The sequence below is a fragment of the Schistocerca cancellata genome, chromosome 1, assembly GCF_023864275.1.
Source record: "Schistocerca cancellata isolate TAMUIC-IGC-003103 chromosome 1, iqSchCanc2.1, whole genome shotgun sequence".
Classification (NCBI taxonomy): domain Eukaryota; kingdom Metazoa; phylum Arthropoda; class Insecta; order Orthoptera; family Acrididae; genus Schistocerca; species Schistocerca cancellata.
The window spans coordinates 1,167,681,496-1,167,702,502 of NC_064626.1; the positions used below are offsets into that span (position 1 = coordinate 1,167,681,496).

The following is a 21,007-nucleotide window of genomic DNA, read 5'->3' on the forward strand; positions in this document are numbered from 1 at the left end:
GAGTCTCCACTCGCAGCGCCGGCTGCCAGACACACTGTGCACGAAATAACCTGTCCCGTAGCTACTCAGACAGGGGAGGGGACAGCGGTAGTGGTGGGATTTCTCCTTAAGGGCAGACGTGTTCATTCGCTTTGGGACACAAGAAGCGTTAGTGTAAAACTGCTGTGTGTAGGTGTGATTCGTGGCTATTCAGTGCAAGATCCTGCAGTCTGCACACTGTGGAAATCTGTTCATGTCTAGCAAACTAGTGGATCGATGACTTACTTCTTTCATCTATAACTTTATTGACAAAGGTCCCGAACGACTATGTTATATAAACCAGAAATTTTGCCGTTCATGGACAATGATCTTACTCTGATACAATCTTCTCGGGTTATGAGTCACGGCATCCCGTTCATACAACGTTTCGACTAGTTTCCTACTTGTCGTTTTCACGCAACGTGTTGGGATCGTGTCGAATTTGTTCCTTTATAGCTTCTGGACCTTAGATTCCACTGCGAAGGTGAGACAGTAGTGTGCTCCAGAGGAAATGTAATGGCCTGTAATGAGGTAGCGGGGGCAGCTTTGGCGGGGCCCGGACGTGGGGTCCTGGTGCCGCCTGTCAATTCCACCCACTCATGAATTCACTGATGCGAAAGTAGTGGAGGCAGTTGAAGGAACAGAAAGGTAAAACAAGGACCCGACGACAAGACGCCCCTGAACCTCCTCTGGGGGTTTCTCCACCAATGCCACCACTGGCGACAACTCTTCTGGGTGCTCGGAGAAGCTCGTAGTGCCAGATCAAGACACCGTGTAGGAGATCCTCCCTTGGCGCCACCGGCTTGAGATCAGAAGCCATGAGGTCTAGTGACAGCTGGCTGATGACGCTGGTAGTTGAAGCTGGAGCTACATAGCTGCTTGGCCCGCACGTAGGACCGTGGAGACAGAATCAGCTGTAGTCTGAAGTCTGGAAGCAGTCATCGTGTGAATTCTAATGGCCGAGTGGCGAATATTTATAGTCGCTATGCACAGCTATGTCGTGACAGTGTAGCCCCTCTGGTCAAGCAGTTGACCATGGAAGCACAGCGTTGTACAACGGCTTGTGGAAATTCAGCCAACCTCTGCGACGGACTGTGGTCCTGCAGCGCGCTTTGCCAGCAGTGTTCCAGTACCAGGCAGCTGCCGCAACGATCGGTCCAGCAACACGACTCGTTATCACAAGAAACAATCAAACTCAAAGTTGGAAGAAGGGAAACCAACAATTCTACAGATCTACTACACAGCATTCTTGGTTCCCCTTCTTCCACCCATGAGTCTGATTACTTCTTGAGGTGGTGAATCGTATTGCTGGTCCGGTGGCTGCGGCATTCTTGAAGTGTCATCCAACCTGTGCGAACTGCGTTAACATTTATATCGTCAGTTAAGGCCACATGTTTGTCGGCAATACATGCAAATTTTTGGGTTTTCATCCGAGTTGTCACTTTCTCTGTACACGATATTTTGACGACTTATCTAGTTGACGTTATCAGGTGTCCAGGACATTTTCAATTCTCAGTGAAGACTAAGTAAACTCAAAAACATATAACAACCATTTTCGCTGAGAAAGTCTGAAGGATGGATCCTTTGTTCCAGTTTGAAAGGAACTAGTAGTAAAGCATCTGTTCCCACGAGGTATACGTCGTGAACTGTAAAGGTAAATTGAAATAACTAGATCTCTCATTCGAAAACTTTCAGCTGACATGTGATTATATTTTCACGCAATATGGGTGCACAGATCCTGAGAAATCAGTACCCAGAACAACCACCTCTGACCGTAATAACGGCCTTTATACGCCTGGGCACTGCGTCAAACAGAGCTTGGATGGCGTGTACAGGAACAGCTGCCCATGCAGCTTCAACAGGATACCACAGATTATCAAGGACAGTCACTGGTATATTGTGAGGAGACAGTTGCTCGGCCACCATTGACCAGACATTTTCAATTGGTGAGACATCTGGAGAATCTGCTGGCTAGGGCAGCAGTCGAACATTTTCTGTATCCAGAAAGGTCCGTACAGGACCTACAACATGCGGTTTTGCATTATCCTGCTGAAATATAGGGTTTCGCAGAGATCGAATGAAGGGCAGAGCCACGAGTCGTAACACATCTGCAATTTAACGTCCACTGTTCAAAGTGACGTCAATGCGAACAATAGGTGACCCAGACGTGTAACCAATGGCACCCCATACCATCACGCAGGCTGATACGCCAGTACGGCGATGACGAACACACGCTTCCAATGTGAGTTCACCGGGATGTCTCCAAACACGAATGCGACCATCATCATGTTGTAAACAGAACCTGGATACATCCGAAAAAATGACGTTTTGCCATTCGTGCACCCAGGTTCGTCGTTGAGTACACCATCGCAGGCGCTCCTGTCTGTGATGCAGCGTCAAGGGTATCCGCAGCCATGGTCTTCGAGCTGATAGTCCATGCTGCTGCAAACGTCTTCGAACTGTTCGTGCAGATGGTTGTTGTCTTGCAAACGTCCCATCTGTTGACTCAGGGATCGAGACGTGGTTGCACGATGCGTCACAGCCATGCGGATGAGATGCCTGTTATCTCGATTGCTAGTGATACGAGGCCGTTGGATATGACCCTCCTGAACCCACCGATTCCATATTCTGCTAACAGTCATTGGATCTCGACCAACGCGAGAAGCAATGTCGCGATACGATAAACCGCAATCATTTGCATATCACAGCATCTTCTTCCTGTCGGTTAAATTTCGCGTCTGTAGCACGTCATCTTCGTGGTGTAGCAATTTTAATGGCCAGTAGTGTATACCACTGCAAGAAAAAAAAGACAACACACCACGAAGGAGTTAAGGAGTTACCCGAGTGGGACGGAAATCAGTAGATGTTTTGTAGATGTACATACAAACATATGCTTACATTTTCATGAAAATTGAGCAAGTCTGTAACGCGTTGGTCCAGCTCTGGCACTTGTGCAAACTTGGTATTGACTGATTGAGTTTTGGATGTCCTTCTGAGGGATATCGTGCCAAATTCTGTCCAGCGGGCACGTTAGTTCGTCAAAATCCCGAGCTGGCTGGAGGGCCTTGTCCATAATACTCCAACCAACCTCAGTTGGGGAGAAACCCACCGACTTTGCTGGTCAAGGTAGGGCATGCCAAGCACGAAGGCAATCAGCAGAAATTTTTGCCTGCTCGAGCGAGCGTTATCTTGCACAAATGTAATCCCAGGACTGCTTGCCATGAAAAGCAACAAAACGAGGCGCGGAATGTCGACGTAAGGGTGTGCTGTAAAGGTGGCGCGGTCGACAACCGAAGGGGTGCTACTGTAAAAGGAATGGCACCTCAGAACATTACTCCTGGTTTTCGGACCATATGTCGGGCTACAGCCGGTTGGAATCCCACCGCTGTCTGGAGCGTCTCCAGACACATCTTAGGCCTGGAATCTCATTGATTGGAGTAGAATTGCTTTCAGGTTGAGTCCCACTTTGAATTGAGCCCCGATGATCACTGAAAAAGTGCCTGGAGAGGGTCTGGATAACGGTGGGATACCATCCTGATTATCGCCGGTTATGGGGCCCCAACAACCATGATTGATGATATGGGGTGCCATTTTATTTCATAGCAGGACCCAAATGGTTGTCATCCGCAGCACCCTTCCAGCACAGTGGTAAGTCCATGATATTCTACTCCCCGTGTTGTTGCCCTTGATGGCAAGCCATCCTTGGATTACATTTCGGCAAGATAATGTCCGCCCGCAGACGGGGAGAGTTTTTCTGTTGCTTGTGTTCGCCTTGCCAACCTCCATCTTGGCCAGAAATTCGCCGGATCTAACCACAATTGAGAACCTTTGGAGCATTATGCTCAGGGCCCCCCCACAAGCTCGGGATTTTGACGATCTGACGCACCAATTGCAGAGAATTTGGCACGATATTCCTCAGAAGGAAATCTAACAACTCTGTCAATCAATGCCAAGCCGAATAAATGCTGAACCAACACGCTACTGACTTGCTCAATTTGTGACGCTCTTTCTTTTGAATAAATCATTCAATTAGTCTGAAAATGTAATCATTTATTTGTCTGTGCACATAATCAGATTATTCTTTCAGGGTGCGTCTTTTTTTTTATCTTGCAGCATACATGTTTTTCCCGGCAAATCATAATAGTCTGAGAACAAAGTGTTACAGTTTCAAGATGAGACAGAAGAATAAGTGATGTCTGAATTTGTGTGGAAAAAATTTCCTAAACCTATTATGAGCTGCGTACAGCTTAATTTCCAAGGCTAGCTCTCCTTTCATTCACGTTGCATTTTAATTACCCACACCGCAAAAGGTTAGCAGTATGGTAATGTGTCCCTGAAGTTTTTCTTAGCCAGAACGGCTTTAGAAAGTCCATGGTAACCTGTTCTCTGCAGAACTTTTAAGAGAGAATTGTTACGTGCTCTCTATTTATACTTAGTTCATAGAGCGTTTATTTACTTAAGGCACATTCCGAAAAATCTCCTTCACTGGTCTCTAGAGACACCGAAAACAACCGTAGGTAACTTAAGGCTGTGAGACATTCATTGCGCTAAAGCAAGCGAAATAGCCACTAAGACTAAAAATGTTGACTTAAACGCTGATAGAGTGATAATTTATGCACCAGTCAGGTTCCTCTTAGAGTATACTGATAAAATAGCTCGATATTTAGCAATTATATACAACCACTAGCTCACAGAAAGATCCGTACCTAATGGTTGGAAAAGTGCTCAAGTCACACCAATATCCAAAAAAGGAAGTGGGAGTAATGCGCTGAATTACAGGCTTATATCACTAACGTCGATTTCCATTAGGGTTTTAGAACATACACTGTATTCAAACATTGTGAAGTACCTCGAAGAAAACGATTTATTGACATGTAATCAGCACGGATTCAGAAAATATCGTTCTTGTGAAACACAACTAGTTCCTTATACTCATGAAGTAATAAGTGCTATCGACAGGGGATGTCAAATTGATTCCATATTTTTAGATTTCCAGAAGGCTTTCGACACCGTTCCTCACAAGCTTCTTGTAATCAAACTGCGTGCCTACAGTTGTGCGACTGGATTCGTGATTTCCTGTCAGAAAGGTCACAGTTCGTAGTAATAGACGGAAAGTCATCGAGTAAAACAGAAGTCATATCCGGCGTTCCCCAAGGAAGTGTTATAGGCCCTCTATTGTTCCTGATCTATATTAACGACATAGGAGACAATCTGAGTAGTCGTCTTAGATTGTTTGCAGATAATGCTGTCATTTACCGTCTTGTAAAGTCATCAGATGATCAAAACGACTTGCAAAATGATTTAGATAAGATATTTGTAGGGTGCGAAAAGTGGCAATTGACCCTGAATAAAGAAAAGTGCGAAGTTATTCACATGAGTACTAAAAGAAATCAGCTAAATTTCGATTACGCGATAAGTCACACAAATCTGAGGGCTGCAAATTCAACTAAATACTTAGTGATTACAATTACAAATAACCGAAATTGGAACGATCTCATAGATAATATAATGGCTAGAGCAAACGAAAGACTGCGATTCATTGGCAGAACACTTAGAAGGTGCAACAGGTCTGCCAAAGAGGCTTCTTACACCACGCTTGTCCGCCCTATTCTGGAGTATTGCTGTGCGGTGTGAGATCCGCATCAGGTGGGACTGACGGATGACATCGAAAAAGTACGAAGAAGGGCAGCTCGTTTTGTATTATCGCGAAATAGGGGAGATAGTGTCACAGACATGGTAGGTGAATTGGAGAGGCAATCATTAAAACAAAGGTGTTTCTCGTTGCGACGGGATCTTCTCATGAAATTTCCAACACCACTTTTCTCCTCCGATTGCGAAAACATTCTGTTGGAACCCACCTACATAGGGAGAAATGATCATCACAATAAAATAATAGAAATCAGGGCTCGCACGGAAAAATTTAAGTGCTCGTTTTTCACGCGTGCCGTTCGAGAGTGGAACGCTAGAGAGACAGCATGAAGGTGGTTCGTTGAACCCTCTGGCAGGCACTTTATTGTGAATAGCAGAGTAATCACGTAGTTGTAGATGTAGATGTAGAAAGCGTTTCAGGTATCCGAAAGACGGTGGGAAGTCCGGAATGACTCTATCGCCAGGTTAAGAGCTTTATATTTGACAACGAAGGAACAGCCTTCGGACGGAGCACATACGGACTTTGATGGATACCTGAAACAAGAGGATGAACTGGTGCATCACCCTTGGCCGCCACAGTCACCAGATCTCAATATTTTTGAGCCCTTATGGTCTACTTTGGACAGAAAGGTGTTTGATCGCTGTCCATATCCATCATCGTTACCTGAACTTGCCACTATCCAGTACGTTGTTCTCGATGGTGAGTGTTCATCGGAGGTGAGGGTATCATCTGGAGTGCTCCAGGGAAGTGTGGTAGGTCCGCTGTTGTTTTCTATCTACATAAATGATGTTTCGGATAGGGTGGATAGCAATGTGCGGCTGTTTGCTGATGATGCTGTGGTGTACGGGAAGGTGTCGTCGTTGAGTGACTGTAGGAGGATACAAGATGACTTGGACAGGATTTGTGATTCTTGTAAAGAATGGCAGCTGACTCTAAATATAGGTAAATGTAAATTAATGCAGATGAATAGGAAAAAGAATCCCGTAATGTTTGAATACTCAATTGTTAGTGTAGCGCTTGACACAGTCACGTCGATTAAATATTTGGGCGTAACATTGCAGAGCGATGTGAAGTGGGACAAGCATGTAATGGCAGTTGTGGGGAAGGCGTATAGTCGTCTTCGGTTCATTGGTAGAATTTTGGGAAGATGTGGTTCATCTATAAACGAGACCGCTTATAAAACACTAATACGACCTATTCTTGAGTACTGCTCGAGGGTTTGGGATCCCTATCAGGTCGTATTGAGGGAGGATATAGAAGCAATTCAGAGGCGGGCTGCTAGATTTGTTACTGGTAGGTTTGATCATCACGCGAGTGTTACGGAAATGCTTCAGGAACTCGGGTGGGAGTCTCTAGAGGAAAGGTGGCGTTCTTTTCATGAATCGCTACTGAGGAAATTTAGAGAACCAGCATATGAGCCTGACTGCAGTACAATTTTACTGCCGCCAACTTATATTTCGCGGAAAGACCACAAAGATAAGATAAGAGAGATTAGGGCTCGTACAGAGGCATATAGGCAGTCATTTTTCCCTCGTTCTGTTTGGGAGTGGAACAGGGAGAGAAGATGCTAGTTGTGGTACGAGGTACCCTCCGCCACGCACCGTATGGTGGATTGTGGAGTATGTATGTAGATGTAGAAGTAGATATCTTGCAGTAAGAATGGTATAAGATTCCCTTGAAAACCATACAGGACCTCTATTTATCAATTACGAGACGACTGGAAGCTATTTTGAATGCCAACGGGTTTCCTCAACCGTATTAAGCGTAGCAATTCGTTGTGCTTTTGGTGTTTGCATAGTTTTCTCTCAGCGCCCTGTATGTGGCACCCGATATCCGCGAAAAAATCATGCAATTCTCGTGAATTACGAGCAGCAGCTGAATAGCGGGCGCAGATCCGGCGACCGATAATGTCCTAGATGTGTTCCATCAGGTGTAGATAAAGTGAATTTGCTGCCCAGGTTATCAAAGACAGTGTATTATTATCCTTCAGTACGATTCTAGCCTTGTGACACGAACAGTTATCCTGTTGAAAGATGCCTATACCATCAAGTAAGACATCGACATTGAAGGGATGCGTGTTTCTGCAATACTGTTCACGTATTCAGAATGAATTTTCACTAAGTCGTGGAGCGTGCGCTGATGTCAAACTTCCTGGAGGTTAAAACTGTGTGCCCTATCAGGAGCCGAGGACGGGGACTTTGCTTTTCCGTAAGTGATCCACTGACCCGCTGTCACAGCTTTACTTCTACCTGTACCTGTTCTCTTACATGTCAAATTTCACAGAGGTTCTTTTGCATACCTATCTGGACTAGCACTCCTGGAAGCGGTGGTGAGGAGACGGTGGCGTAGCGAATGAGTGGCTGTCTGAAGAGAACTGACTTCTGCCTGTTCTGAATACTATTATTACGGCCATTTTCGAACGCAATCGACCTTCGCTGCCGGCGGTCACGTGGCATAGACACAGCTCCCTGCAGCGGACTGGCTAAACCTACTGTCTCCACGATTTCTGACATCCATAAATTTCCACTGATCCCTTGCAAATAAATTAAAGGCATTTAAAAATAACTTGGCCCGTATGGGGAATCGATTTCACGTCGCGAGCGCCCATTGTTCCGAAGTTAGATGACTGTGACCGCCGAACTGCACGCTACAAGCATCCTCGTCGCTGTCTTTTTCCGCATAGCGTGCAGACTTCATGCACTGTAGATGCAGAGAACGATCTTGGTATTCAGACATGTGCGATTTTATGAAATGTCATTAGATTGTGTATTGGAGGAGGCAAACTAGGAAACAGAAATCCCATTAATCCGGGATTGAATAGGTTGCAAAAACCAATTACTGTTCTAATAGCGCAACGTAGAGAATACAGAAGCAGGGTGAAAACATTGCTAACGAGTGCACTGTACTGAAGCAGTATCAATAGTTGCCTCTGTTGACAGCGAGAACGTCATTGTAGAGCAGTCGTAGTTAGCTTACGTCGTGCGTGTCAGATGCAGTGCCCACGCCGTGGTTGCAAAACTGCGATTTGAGATGTTTTGATGAATCAATTAGACTTTGTACCACGGAAGTCGCGTATATGGTTCAAATGGCTCTGAGCACTATGGGTCTCAACTTCTGAGGTCAATAGTCCCCTAGAACTTAGAACTAGTTAAACCTATCTAACCTAAGGACATCACACACATCCATGCCCGAGGCAGGATTCGAACCTGCGACCGTAGCCGGCGAAGTCGGGTATACAACGTCAGAGTTGACAGTCCGGTGAGTAAGTGAATTATATCTACGATTATGGGACAAATAACATGGGCTTGGTTAAGCCTGACAGAACATCCTAAGTGAAGAGGGACATATAATCAGACTGACTAAATGTCATCTGTTTTTCCATGTACATTCTTGTCACGGGAAGTATGAGGGATTACGGCCGCTCACTGTTGTAATAAAATGAAACACCTACAGCCGTCCTTACCATGTCATTTATTGTATGGTTACCAGTTTCGGTCCTTCAGTGCACCATCTTCAGGCCTTAGCTGATGCTGAACGGGTTAACACCATCCTCATACACGATTAATCAGTGGCCAACATAACTGGTTTACGCAGACTACCTGTAACTGTGATGTTATCTCTCCAACCATCAGCTATCAACTATAATATGCTCGAGAGAATAATCGGTAATACTACACTCCTGGAAATTGAAATAAGAACACCGTGAATTCATTGTCCCAGGAAGGGGAAACTTTATTGACACATTCCTGGGGTCAGATACATCACATGATCACACTGACAGAACCACAGGCACATAGACACAGGCAACAGAGCATGTACAATGTCGGCACTAGTACAGTGTATATCCACCTTTCGCAGCAATGCAGGCTGCTATTCTCCCATGGAGACGATCGTAGAGATGCTGGATGTAGTCCTGTGGAACGGCTTGCCATGCCATTTCCACCTGGCGCCTCAGTTGGACCAGCGTTCGTGCTGGACGTGCAGACCGCGTGAGACGACGCTTCATCCAGTCCCAAACATGCTCAATGGGGGACAGATCCGGAGATCTTGCTGGCCAGCGTAGTTGACTTACACCTTCTAGAGCACGTTGGGTGGCACGGGATACATGCGGACGTGCATTGTCCTGTTGGAACAGCAAGTTCCCTTGCCGGTCTAGGAATGGTAGAACGCTGGGTTCGATGACGGTTTGGATGGCCCTGTGTGCCTCGGTCATATGCAGTCCTGATTGTGGCGCTCACCTGCACGGCGCCAAACACGCATACGACCATCATTGGCACCAAGGCAGAAGCGACTCTCATCGCTGAAGACGACACGTCTCCATTCGTCCCTCCATTCACGCCTGTCGCGACACCACTGGAGGCGGGCTGCACGATGTTGGGGCGTGAGCGGAAGACGGCCTAACGGTGTGCGGGACCGTAGCCCAGCTTCATGGAGACGGTTGCGAATGGTCCTCGCCGATACCCCAGGAGCAACAGTGTCCCTAATTTGCTGGGAAGTGGCGGTGCGGTCCCCCACGGCACTGCGTAGGATCCTACGGTCTTGGCGTGCATCCGTGCGTCGCTGCGGTCCGGTCCCAGGTCGACGGGCACGTGCACCTTCCGCCGACCACTGGCGACAACATCGATGTACTGTGGAGACCTCACGCCCCACGTGTTGATCAATTCGGCGGTACGTCCACCCGGCCTCCCGCATGCCCACTATACGCCCTCGCTCAAAGTCCGTCAACTGCACATACGGTTCACGTCCACGCTGTCGCGGCGTGCTACCAGTGTTAAAGACTGCGATGGAGCTCCGTATGCCACGGCAAACTGGCTGACACTGACGGCGGCGGTGCACAAATGCTGCGCAGCTAGCGCCATTCGACGGCCAACACCGCGGTTCCTGGTGTGTCCGCTGTGCCGTGCGTGTGATCATTGCTTGTACAGCCCTCTCACAGTGCCCGGAGCAAGTATGGTGGGTCTGACACACCGGTGTCAATGTGTTCTTTTTTCCATTTCCAGGAGTGTATTAGGATGGATTAATATTAACTGACAGAAACTGGCCACATGTGTAAAGTTTAGCAGCCTCTTTTTACGGTGAATTTTACATCTTTATGCTCCAAGTAACTCAACTCAGTAATTACTACTCTGACAGTATATGTCCATGACTTCAACAGGCTACACTAACTGATCAAAAGCATCTGGACACCCCCAAAAACATACGTTTTTTTTATTAGGTGCATTGTGCTGCCACCTATTGCCAGGTACTCCATATCAGCGACCTTAGTAGTCATTAGACATCGTGAGAGAGCGGAATGTGGCGCTCCGCGGAACTCACGGACTTCGAACGTGGTCAGGTGATTGGATGTCACTTGTGTCATACGTCTTCACGCGAGATTTCCACACTCCTAAACATCCCTAGGTCGACTGTTTGCGATGTGACAGTGAAGTGGAAACGTGAAGGGACACGTACAGCGCGAAACCGTACAGGCCGACCTCGTCTATTGACTGACAATGACCGCCGGCAGTTGAAGAGGCTCGTAATGTGTAATAGGCAGACATGTATCCAGATCATCACACAGGAATTCCAAACTACATCGGGATCCACTGCAAGTACTATGACAGTTAGGCGGGAGGTGAGAAAACTTGGATTTCATAAGCCACACATCACGCCAGTAAATGCCAAACGACGCCTCGCTTGGTGAAAGTAGCGTAAACATTGGATGATTGAACATTGGAAAAGCGTTGTGTGGAGTGACGAATCACGGTAGACAATGTGGCGATCCGATGCCAGGTTGTGGGTATGGCGAATTCCCGGTGAACGTCATTTGCCAGCGTGTGTAGTGCCATCAGTAAAAATCGGAGGTGGTGGTGTTGTGGTGTGGTCGCGTTTTTTATGGAGGGAGCTTGCACCCCTTGTTGTTTTGCGCAGCACTATCGCAGCACAGGCCGACACTGATGTTTTAAGCACCTTCTTTCTTCCCACTGTTGAAGAGCAATTAGGGGATGGCGATTGATATTTCAACACGATCGAGCACCCGTTCGTAATACACGGCCTGTGGCGGAGTGGTTACACGACAATAACATCCCTGTAATGGAGTGGCCTGCACAGAGTCCTGACCTGAATCCTACAGAACACCTTTGGGATGTTTTCGAACGGCAACTTCGTTCCAGACCCCACCGACCGACATCGATACCTCTCCTCAGTGCAGCACTCCGTGACGAATGGGCTGCCATTCACCAAGAAACCTTCCAGAAACTGATTGAACGTAAGCCTGCAAGAGTTTAAGCTGGCTTGAAGGCTAAAGGTGGGCCAACACCATACTGAATTGCAGCATTATCGATGGAGGGTGCCACGAACTTTCCAGCCAGGTGTCCGGATACTTTTGATCACATGGTATAGGTGGGAGAGTCACAACCAATGATTGCGACAAATATATGATAGTTCAAGACCGAACAGTGTGACCCATGTTTTGAGTTCGTGGTACAATATATTTCAATATCTACCACGGGTTTATGAGTTGGAAGTGTTCCTCGAAGCTGTCTTACCGAGTGAACATTGCAGGATTTTGACTTTCGATGGCTGTGAGAGCAGCGAGAGCACAGCCGCTGTGGGTAACTAGTTACATGTAATTTTAGATATGTGGTCGAAAAATATCCAGGCCATATTACTGCGTTTTATAGAACTTTGTGCAGAATTTGCAGTTGAGAGAGAACAGTTTTTGTTATTTTAACCCCCGGGGAAATTGAAAGCATTTTGTTAGCAGTAGTTAACTACTTTGGAAAGATGCAGAAGGAGGTGAAGAAAGTTTATTTTTAGATAGTATTGCCAAAATGGTTATCATAGGACTGAACTGATTTCCTCATGACATATTTTCAGTATTGTAGTAATTGAGATTGACCACTATGCTATATTTTCACCCCGTTTCTGTTTTACGAGATTGTTCTGGCAGTGTGCGGCCGATCTGGTTTTCATTTGGTTTATCCTCTGTTTGTGCGAATTTTTCTTTTTCTGTACTCTAGTGAGAAAATGTTGACGTTGGACATCACATCCTAATGTGTTAATACAATAGTTTGCAGGCTCGCTAGCAGCAGCTTCCAAGTCAAGCGATACACACGTGTGTGAGTGGGCTTCACCTTCCAACATGCACGTCCCCTACTGTGCAGTGATCCTCCACAGCGCAGCCTCCACCACTACCGTTTGTCGCCTCCCCTTCAACGCCAAGTTATTTTGCCAGCGCGCTGCCTGCCCCTTACTCTAGGCCAGCGGTTTCCAACAGGTTGGCGTCCGCGGACCCCCAGGGGTCCGCGAGCCATACCAGAGGGATCCGCTAGATGCTATTACAATAAAAATATATTAAATACATTTCGTATTGTAACAGATTTTTAGTTTTGGCCGCTTCCTCCATGAGCAGAGCTTTAGCGAACGCCAACTTCTGCGTGTAACGTCTTCCTAGAGCCATCTGACACTAGCACACTCTAGGGCAAAACTAGAATTAGACAGAGGCAAATAGTTCTGCTGTACGCCTGTAGACTGCGCGCGCTGCCTCTTGGCAGCTGACAACTGACAGTCACTTTGCACAGAAACTCGCATTTCAGACGACAATCGGCCATTGTTAATTTATTTCCAGTGCTTTCACAGACCGTATTGTTTACGTATTCGATATTCTGTATTAAAACAGTAGTGTTTGTAAAGCGTTGCTTTTTGGGGAAGCTACAGTTCGCGTAGTTAAAAATGGACCGTTGGTTAGAAAGTGGTTCGTTAAAACGAGAAAGGCCTACAGATGAAGAGGAAGATAATGCATTTGTCATACTAAACACCCAGATTTGAAGACAAAGATTTTGAACAATAAACAAAAATTTAACAACAACAATGATCGCTAAATTGAAAGAATTTTAAGCTCAATATTTTTTCAATAATGAATATAAATGTTTTTTCTAAGTACCAAAAATAGAAAACGCATAGAAAGACTTTTTTAGGTACTTGATGCTGTGATATGACAAGGTACCAATCATGCTCGATGAAGGGGGCCTCGAGAAAATTTTGTTGTGAACCCCTGCTGTAGGCCGTCGCCCCAGGCTTTGCCCGCTGACGGACCGGCGCTCCTTGTCGGCAGGTATCACGGACAAGCAGTCGTCGCTGCTGGACGCGGGCGTGCGCGTCAACAGCGCGTTCCCGTTCGGGCCGCCGGCCGGCCTGGGGGCGCAGGGAGGCGGGCCGATGCCGCCCCCGGGCGCCGCCCCCGGGGACGGGCTGCCCGGCACGCCTGGCCGGCGGCGCGCCAGCTCGTCGTGCTCGCTGCGCTGGCTCTTCACCATCGTCGCCCTCTCTTTCCACGCCATATTCGAGGGCCTCGCCGTCGGCCTCGAGAAGGGGGTGAGTGATAGCGCTGTGACATACTACAGTGACCGTCGTAACAACATACTCTACTGGCCAATAAAATTGCTACACCAAGAAGAAGTGCAGATGATAAACGGGTATTCATTGGACAAATATATTATGCTATGACTGACATGTGATTACATTTTCACGCAATTTGGGTGCATACATCCTGAGAAATCAGTGCCCAGAACAACCACCTCTGGCCTTAATAACGGCCTTGATAGGCGTGGCCGTTGAGTCAAACAGAGCTTGGATGGCTTGTCGTGTACAGGTACAACCCATGCAGCTTCAACACGATACCACAGTTCATTAAGAGTAGTGACTGGCGTACTGTGACGAGCCAGTTGCTCGACCACCATTGATCAGAAGTTTTCAATTGGTGCGACATCTGGAGAATGTGCTGGCCAGGGCAGCAGTCGAACATTTTCTGTATCCAGAAAGGCCCGTACAGGACCTGCAACATGTGATCGTGCATTATCCTGCTGAAATGTAGGGTTTCGCAGGGATCTAATGAAGGGTAGAGCCACGGGTCGTAACACATCTGAAATGTAACGTCCACTGTTCAAAGTGCGGTCAATGCGAACAAGAGGTGACCGAGACGGGTTACCAAAGGCACTCCATACCATCACGCCGGGTGATACGCCAGTATGGCGATGACGAATACACGCTTCCAATGTGCGTTCACCACGATGTCGCCAAACAAGGATGCGACCGTCATGATGCTGTAAACAGAACCTGGATTCATCCGAAAAAATGACGTTTTGCCATTCGTGCACCCAGGTTCGCCGTTGAGTACACCATCGCAGGCGCTCCTGTCTGTGATGCAGCGTCAAGGGTAACCGCAGACATGGTCTCCGAGCTGATAGTCCATGCTGCTGCAAACGTCGTATAACTGTTCGTGGAGATGGTTTTTGTCTTGCAAACGTCCCCATCTGTTGACTAAGAGATCGAGACGTGGCTGTACGATCCGTTACACCATGCGGATAAGATGCCTGTCATCTCGATTGCTAGTGATACGAGGCCGTTGGGATCCAGCACGGCGTTCCGTATTACCCTCCTGAACTCACAGATTCAGTATTCTGCTAACAGTCATTGGATCTCGACGAACGTGAGCAGCAATGTCGCGATACGATAAACCGCAATCGCGATAGGCTACAATACGACCTTTGTCAAAGTCGGAAACGTGATGGTACGCATTTCTCCTCCTTACACGAGGCATCACAACAACGTTTCACCAGGCAAGGCCGGCCAACTGCTGTTTGTGTATGATAAATCGGTTGGAAACTTTTCTCATGTCAGCTCGTTGTCGGTGTCGCCACCGGCGCCAACCTTGTGTGAATGCTCTGAAAAGCTAATCATTTGCATAATACAGCATCTTCGTCCTGTCGGTTAAATTTCGCGTCTGTAGCACGTAATCTTCGTGGTGGAGCAATTTTAATGGCCAGTAGTGTAGGTATCAGCGTCCGGCTGTGTAAGCAGACTTAACAGAGGGGGGGGGGGGGGGGGGGCACTGTGGCGCAGCCTGCGGCAGTGGCCTTAGATTATTTTTATTATTCACGTTTCAGCCCTACTGAACTGCACGGTGTACAACAAGGGGCATTTCTGGAATGTTTCTCTTGTTTGTTCCCTGTGCCCGTATTAATTACATTCCCTCAGAATCGGCTCCTTTCGACAAAATTCTTCTGCTCTTCTTGAGTTTCTTTATAAGGCCAAATGTCCAGTGACGAAGTTTCTGCCTAAAATTGTTACATTTTAATGTACCAGTGAAGCTTCTTGTACCGCAAGGAAGCAAGGCAGACAGTGTTGTTATGGGCAGCCGATATCCTCTTTCTGCAACACAAATGCACACGTGGATTAATACGGTTCTTTATTTACCTGAACCGGAAACATTTACTTAACTTGAAGATAGTCATTGTTTTTTTGTACAAGCTCATCAGTAATAGTCCTCTTGTCAGATGATGTAGTGTCAAAATCGGTAATCTTGCTATTACAAATTTTGTTCTCTCACTGCTACTAAAGAACAATTCGGATTGAGGTAAACCAGTCCCACTATGGTCAATAATCTGGTCGCTATGTACTGTCGTAGCCTGTGACAAACTAAACCCGATCTGCAAGTAAACTGATAGACGAAAAACTGGATGACTGAGTGAGACCCTCCAGTCAGCGGCGCCAGTCTAAATACATGCTGTCGAGAGGGCGTTGGCAGCGTGTTGCTTGTGGGTGTGTCTCTAGCCTCTCTCGTGATAGACGCACTTGACCCGGCGCCTACTAATCGATCTTTTCACTTCATCTTCACCAAGTTTCATTATTCCTACTTCCTATGGGTCTTTTTTTACTGCATCATTCCATTTTATTATTTCAATTTTAGCTTTACTGTTGCTTTTGAAAATTCCACAACTTGCCAAGTTGATCTGATTGATTACAATCTTTTAATATGGCCATAGAACTTTAGCATGAGTTTTTTCGTATCCAAATAAATATTGGTATACTTTTTTTGTGGCATCAGTCTACTGACTGATCTGATGGAGACCGCCACAAATTCTGTTCTTGTGCCAACTTTTTCATCTCAGAGTAGCACTTTCATTCGATGTCCTCAATTATTTGTTGGATGCATTCCAAGCTTGGGCTCTCTAGTACTACTGAAGCTACTTCCTGATGTCTTACATATGTCCTACCATCCTGTCTCTTCTTCTTGTCAGTACTTTCCACATATTTTTGTACTCGCCCTGTTCTGCTCATAACCTCCTTATCTTATCTGTACACCTAATTTTCAGCATCGTTCTATATCTCCATGTCTTAAACAGTTCAGGTGTCATATTCTCGGGTTCCCTCACAGTTCATGCTTCACTTGCCTACATTTCTGTTCTGCAGATGCTCAATCTCAGAAAACTATTTTTTTATGACACAATAACATTTTGTGACACAGTCATAACTGATTTCCGCCACAACGGCCATCTTCAGATCCTAAAAGACGGATTTGGTTAACACTTGTTCAAAATGGTTCAAATGGCTCTGAGCACTATGGGACTTAACATCTGAGGTCATCAGTCCCCTAGAACGTAGAACTAGTTAAACGTAACTAACGTAAGGACATCACATACATCCATGCCCGAGGCAGGATTTGAACCTAGCAGTCGCTCAGTTCCGGAGTGAAGTGCGTAGAACCGCTCGGCCACCGTGGCCAGCGGTTAACACGTGTCGAAGCGTTAAGGTTGACTACAAACGACCTTGTCTTTACAAAATCTGAAGATGGCTATTGCAAGCAAAAGCAACTACGACTGTGTGACAAAAAAGTGATTGTGTTAAAAAAAATTAAAATGTATATAATAATTTAGTGCCCGTCTAGTTAAAGGAAATGTATTTTCTATTCTCAGAAATTTCTGCCGAAAATTAAGACCAATGCTTTATAGAAATACACTTTAGCAGACATGAAGTTCTCTATTTGCTCGTAGTCTGCATGTTCCAACTTCATTATATTTCGGATCCAAAATTTTCCTGATTACTTTTCGTCCTGTCTTTTGGATTTCTCCAATGTCCCTCTTTCTGTTTAAAATGTGTGTTGTAAAGACTCTCTGGCGGGTATCTCGTAGTATCTGAGTTTTGTGTATTTCGAGATGGATTTTTTTTGCTATGGATATGTGTTGTATGTCTGAAGCTCATTTTGATTTTGTGGCAATGAATTTTGTATCCAGTCTTTACAAGACGAGTCCCCTGTACGGTTGCGCCCAAATACAGAGTCGCCTAAAGCGAACTGGTTCATAAAATATTTACCATGCGGGACTGATACTCGATAACGAACATGGGAGGAAGAAGATTTGCATCAATAGACGAGATAAAAGAAGATTCGCAGACGGCAATCCGCACGATCTAGCAAGAGGCGTACCAAGACTGCTTCCGGAAGTGGAAGCGGCTTGGGAGCCGTGTATCAGCTGTGCGGGAGAGTATTTAGAAGGAGGCGGTGCACAATTAGTAAAAGATAAGTTGTAACCTCCCTGCAGAAATGTAGAAACACTATAATTTGAATGTTAACAAGAATACAACCTAACGTAACCTCCCAGCAAATAAATTCAATGACAATGACCATTAGACAAAAATTAGCAATCTGACCCAAGTATAAGTTCCTCACAAACAAACAAAAATCAAAGTCAATTCAGTGATAAGAAAATCTCAGTGATAATGAAATTTCAATTAAAGCGAAATATCGGTCTTTGGCCCTGTGTAAAAAAAAAATCATAATTAATTTCTTACCTCATTCGAAACTGCATGTCAAAGTTCTGCTCTTATTGTTGGCCACGGCTTGGAGGAAATGCATCGTAAGTATTATTTTTTTTTAATTTAAGGGAAACTTTTCTTTAAGGAAATGCAAGGGAAATATTATTGCAAAAAAAGGTTTGTTTGTTAAAAATGCTTAGTTTGAAATCAAATTATTATTGGGGCGATTCTTAAAGAAATTAAGTACACTTGAGATCCATTACAATACATTATTAGCTGAGCGCAAAGCTTATTTAAAAATATACCTCGTCCTGAATCTTGACCAGAGCCATGTCCGCGTCCGCCGACTCGTCACACAACTCGACTATCTCTCGCGCGCTACTAGCACTGACGGCTTACGTGCAACTGCACTGTAAACTCGCAACCGACTGCCTACTCTCGTGGCTCGCTACTAACTACTACTGCATCTCGCAACAAACTGCTTACTCTCGCGGCTCGCTATTACTCTCTGGTCAAAGATTGTTATGCCTCACCATCCTCGCCACACAATATACGTGTTTCAAAGTGTAGAAAAATGTTGTGGGCAAGGTTCCGAATTTGTTTGAATAGACCTGGTACGCACGCGGCAGTGGAGGGAAGTGGGTCAGCTAAGAGGGCGGTGGGTGTCGGTTGCAGGTGGGCGACATGTGGATCCTGGTGTCGGCGGTGGCGATGCACAAGCTGGTGATCACGTTCTGCGTGGGCGTGAAGCTGGTGGCGGCGGAGACGCGCGGCCCGCTCGTGCTGCTGTACATGGCGGTGTTCGCGGCGGTGACGCCGTTCGGCGTGGGGCTGGGGCTGGTGCTGGAGCAGCTGGGCCAGGGCAGCGTCACGACGCCGGCCGCCGCCGTCCTGCAGGCCATGGCCGGCGGCACGCTGCTCTACGTCGTCTTCTTCGAGGTGCTGCAGCGGGAGCGCTCCTCCGACAACGCCGGCATCCTCCAGCTGGCCGCCATCGCCTTCGGCTTCGCCCTCATGCTGCTCATCCAGTTCTGCAGTGAGTACACGGGCGCTCCGCTCACTCGCTTTTGTCTCCGTCGCTCTGACCGTTTCCCTGTAACACTGGGCCAGATCTAGCATACCAACGATTAACTTGGGCTCAAATGGCAGACGATATGTGGCCCACTGTTTTTGTTACTTTTTGGAGTGGTCTGCTGCTGAAGGCACTCAAAATGTTTCATCAGGATATACCAGTTCCAACCGTCGTACAGCCCAAGTTGTCTGATTTATGTAACATCACATTGCGTGCTGTTTTGTCAAAAACTGATTCCGTGGCTGTGTACAAAATATAGTGAGAGGCACCAACATGCCTTGCTCATACTGTGGCATCAAGCAGTCAGGCCTGCAAGATGAGTGGTCTGCCAAGCGAGTGGATTCATTCTTATTTCTCGATCGAGTTACATCAGTGACTGATTATGAGCTCTAGTACCCACAATTAAGCTACAAATTATTCTCCTGTTTGAATATGGAAACGGATAATGCACATCTGACTATTAGTAATTTACACAACTCTGATTGTTCACTACGCACTGGCAATACCACATTTTCTTTCTTACCCAACGGCTTTGATCAACACGTGGCCATCGCACTGAATATGAATCGCGCACATATTATAAATTCTGGATATCATGACTACAAACTATGCGAAGAACAAGGCCACCAATCTATTTCTTTTCACTATCTTTTTTATTAAGATAAATTCTATTATGATTCAAAGATAAACTAAACACACCATTACATTTTATACAACAGTTACACATGAGAAACTCCGCCCAGTGGGTATGGCTTTACATTGGTGATTCTCTATCTTATGGTCTCGTAATTATCTAACACTACAGTGCACTTTCTGGATAGGATGGTGGATCTTTTGCTACGTCTCACACTTCGACTCTCACACCCATCATCACCCAAATTTACTCCAGACCGAGCGGTACAAAAAGGAACATGCATAACCCACTGCCTCTGGACCTATCTTGCTACTCTCCCATGCAAACCACACATACTTAAATTACATGAAATACATCACACTGGCAACATACAATACACCACAAAGAAAAGTCACAACGTTAGAATCACTTCACTTTCCGCTTTCCCACTTCAATTAGTATTCATCCCAGTTTCACACGACATTGCCCCACTTCGTAACTTTTCTTTCCTACTACGAACTCTGGAGGATATATGCACGTCTTCCTGTGCAATGCAAGCCAAGTGGCGTTGCTGAATAGACGGCTGACTCACCTTGCTTCACTCTCAGAGTATTAGAGTTTGAATCTAGCGTCACACGGAAACGTAACACGCAAAGTAATATTAAGATCATATTCGTCACACACGCGAGTCCTCAACTGATACCTTGGACCAGTACTTCTCTTTATCCTTTGTCTCATACACAGATTGAGACTCACACAGTACTCACCACGTGGAAGTACACACGCCAGTAATTCAGCTTAACTTTAGCACTCGGAAGTATTTCAACTTAGTACTAGCACTCACAAGTAATTCAACTTATTGCTAGACGTTGTTTCATTGTGACCGTTGGTCACTTCCGAAGATTACTACGATCCCCTTAATATTACCTGCCTGTCATTTAATTCTCCCCCCAAAAGTTACTGAAATAGAGAAATAATTATTCCAAACTACTCTTAAGTATTTCACATGCATACCATTTTCTCCACTCTTTTGTCTATACGGAGCACACCTAAGACAGGTCTTACCAACACAAGATCCAGC

At 46.1% G+C, this 21,007-nt stretch overlaps 1 protein-coding gene across 1 annotated transcript in view; it reads left to right on the plus strand.

Annotated features, from left to right (window-relative positions):
* Positions 1–21,007, plus strand: part of LOC126138580 (uncharacterized) — a 687,542-nt gene that overhangs the window by 122,412 nt on the left and 544,123 nt on the right. The window contains exons 3-4 of the mRNA XM_049915221.1: positions 13,764–14,023; positions 18,917–19,277. Of these exons, the coding sequence (XP_049771178.1) occupies positions 13,764–14,023; positions 18,917–19,277 (621 nt within the window). The remainder of the gene's footprint in view (positions 1–13,763; positions 14,024–18,916; positions 19,278–21,007) is intronic.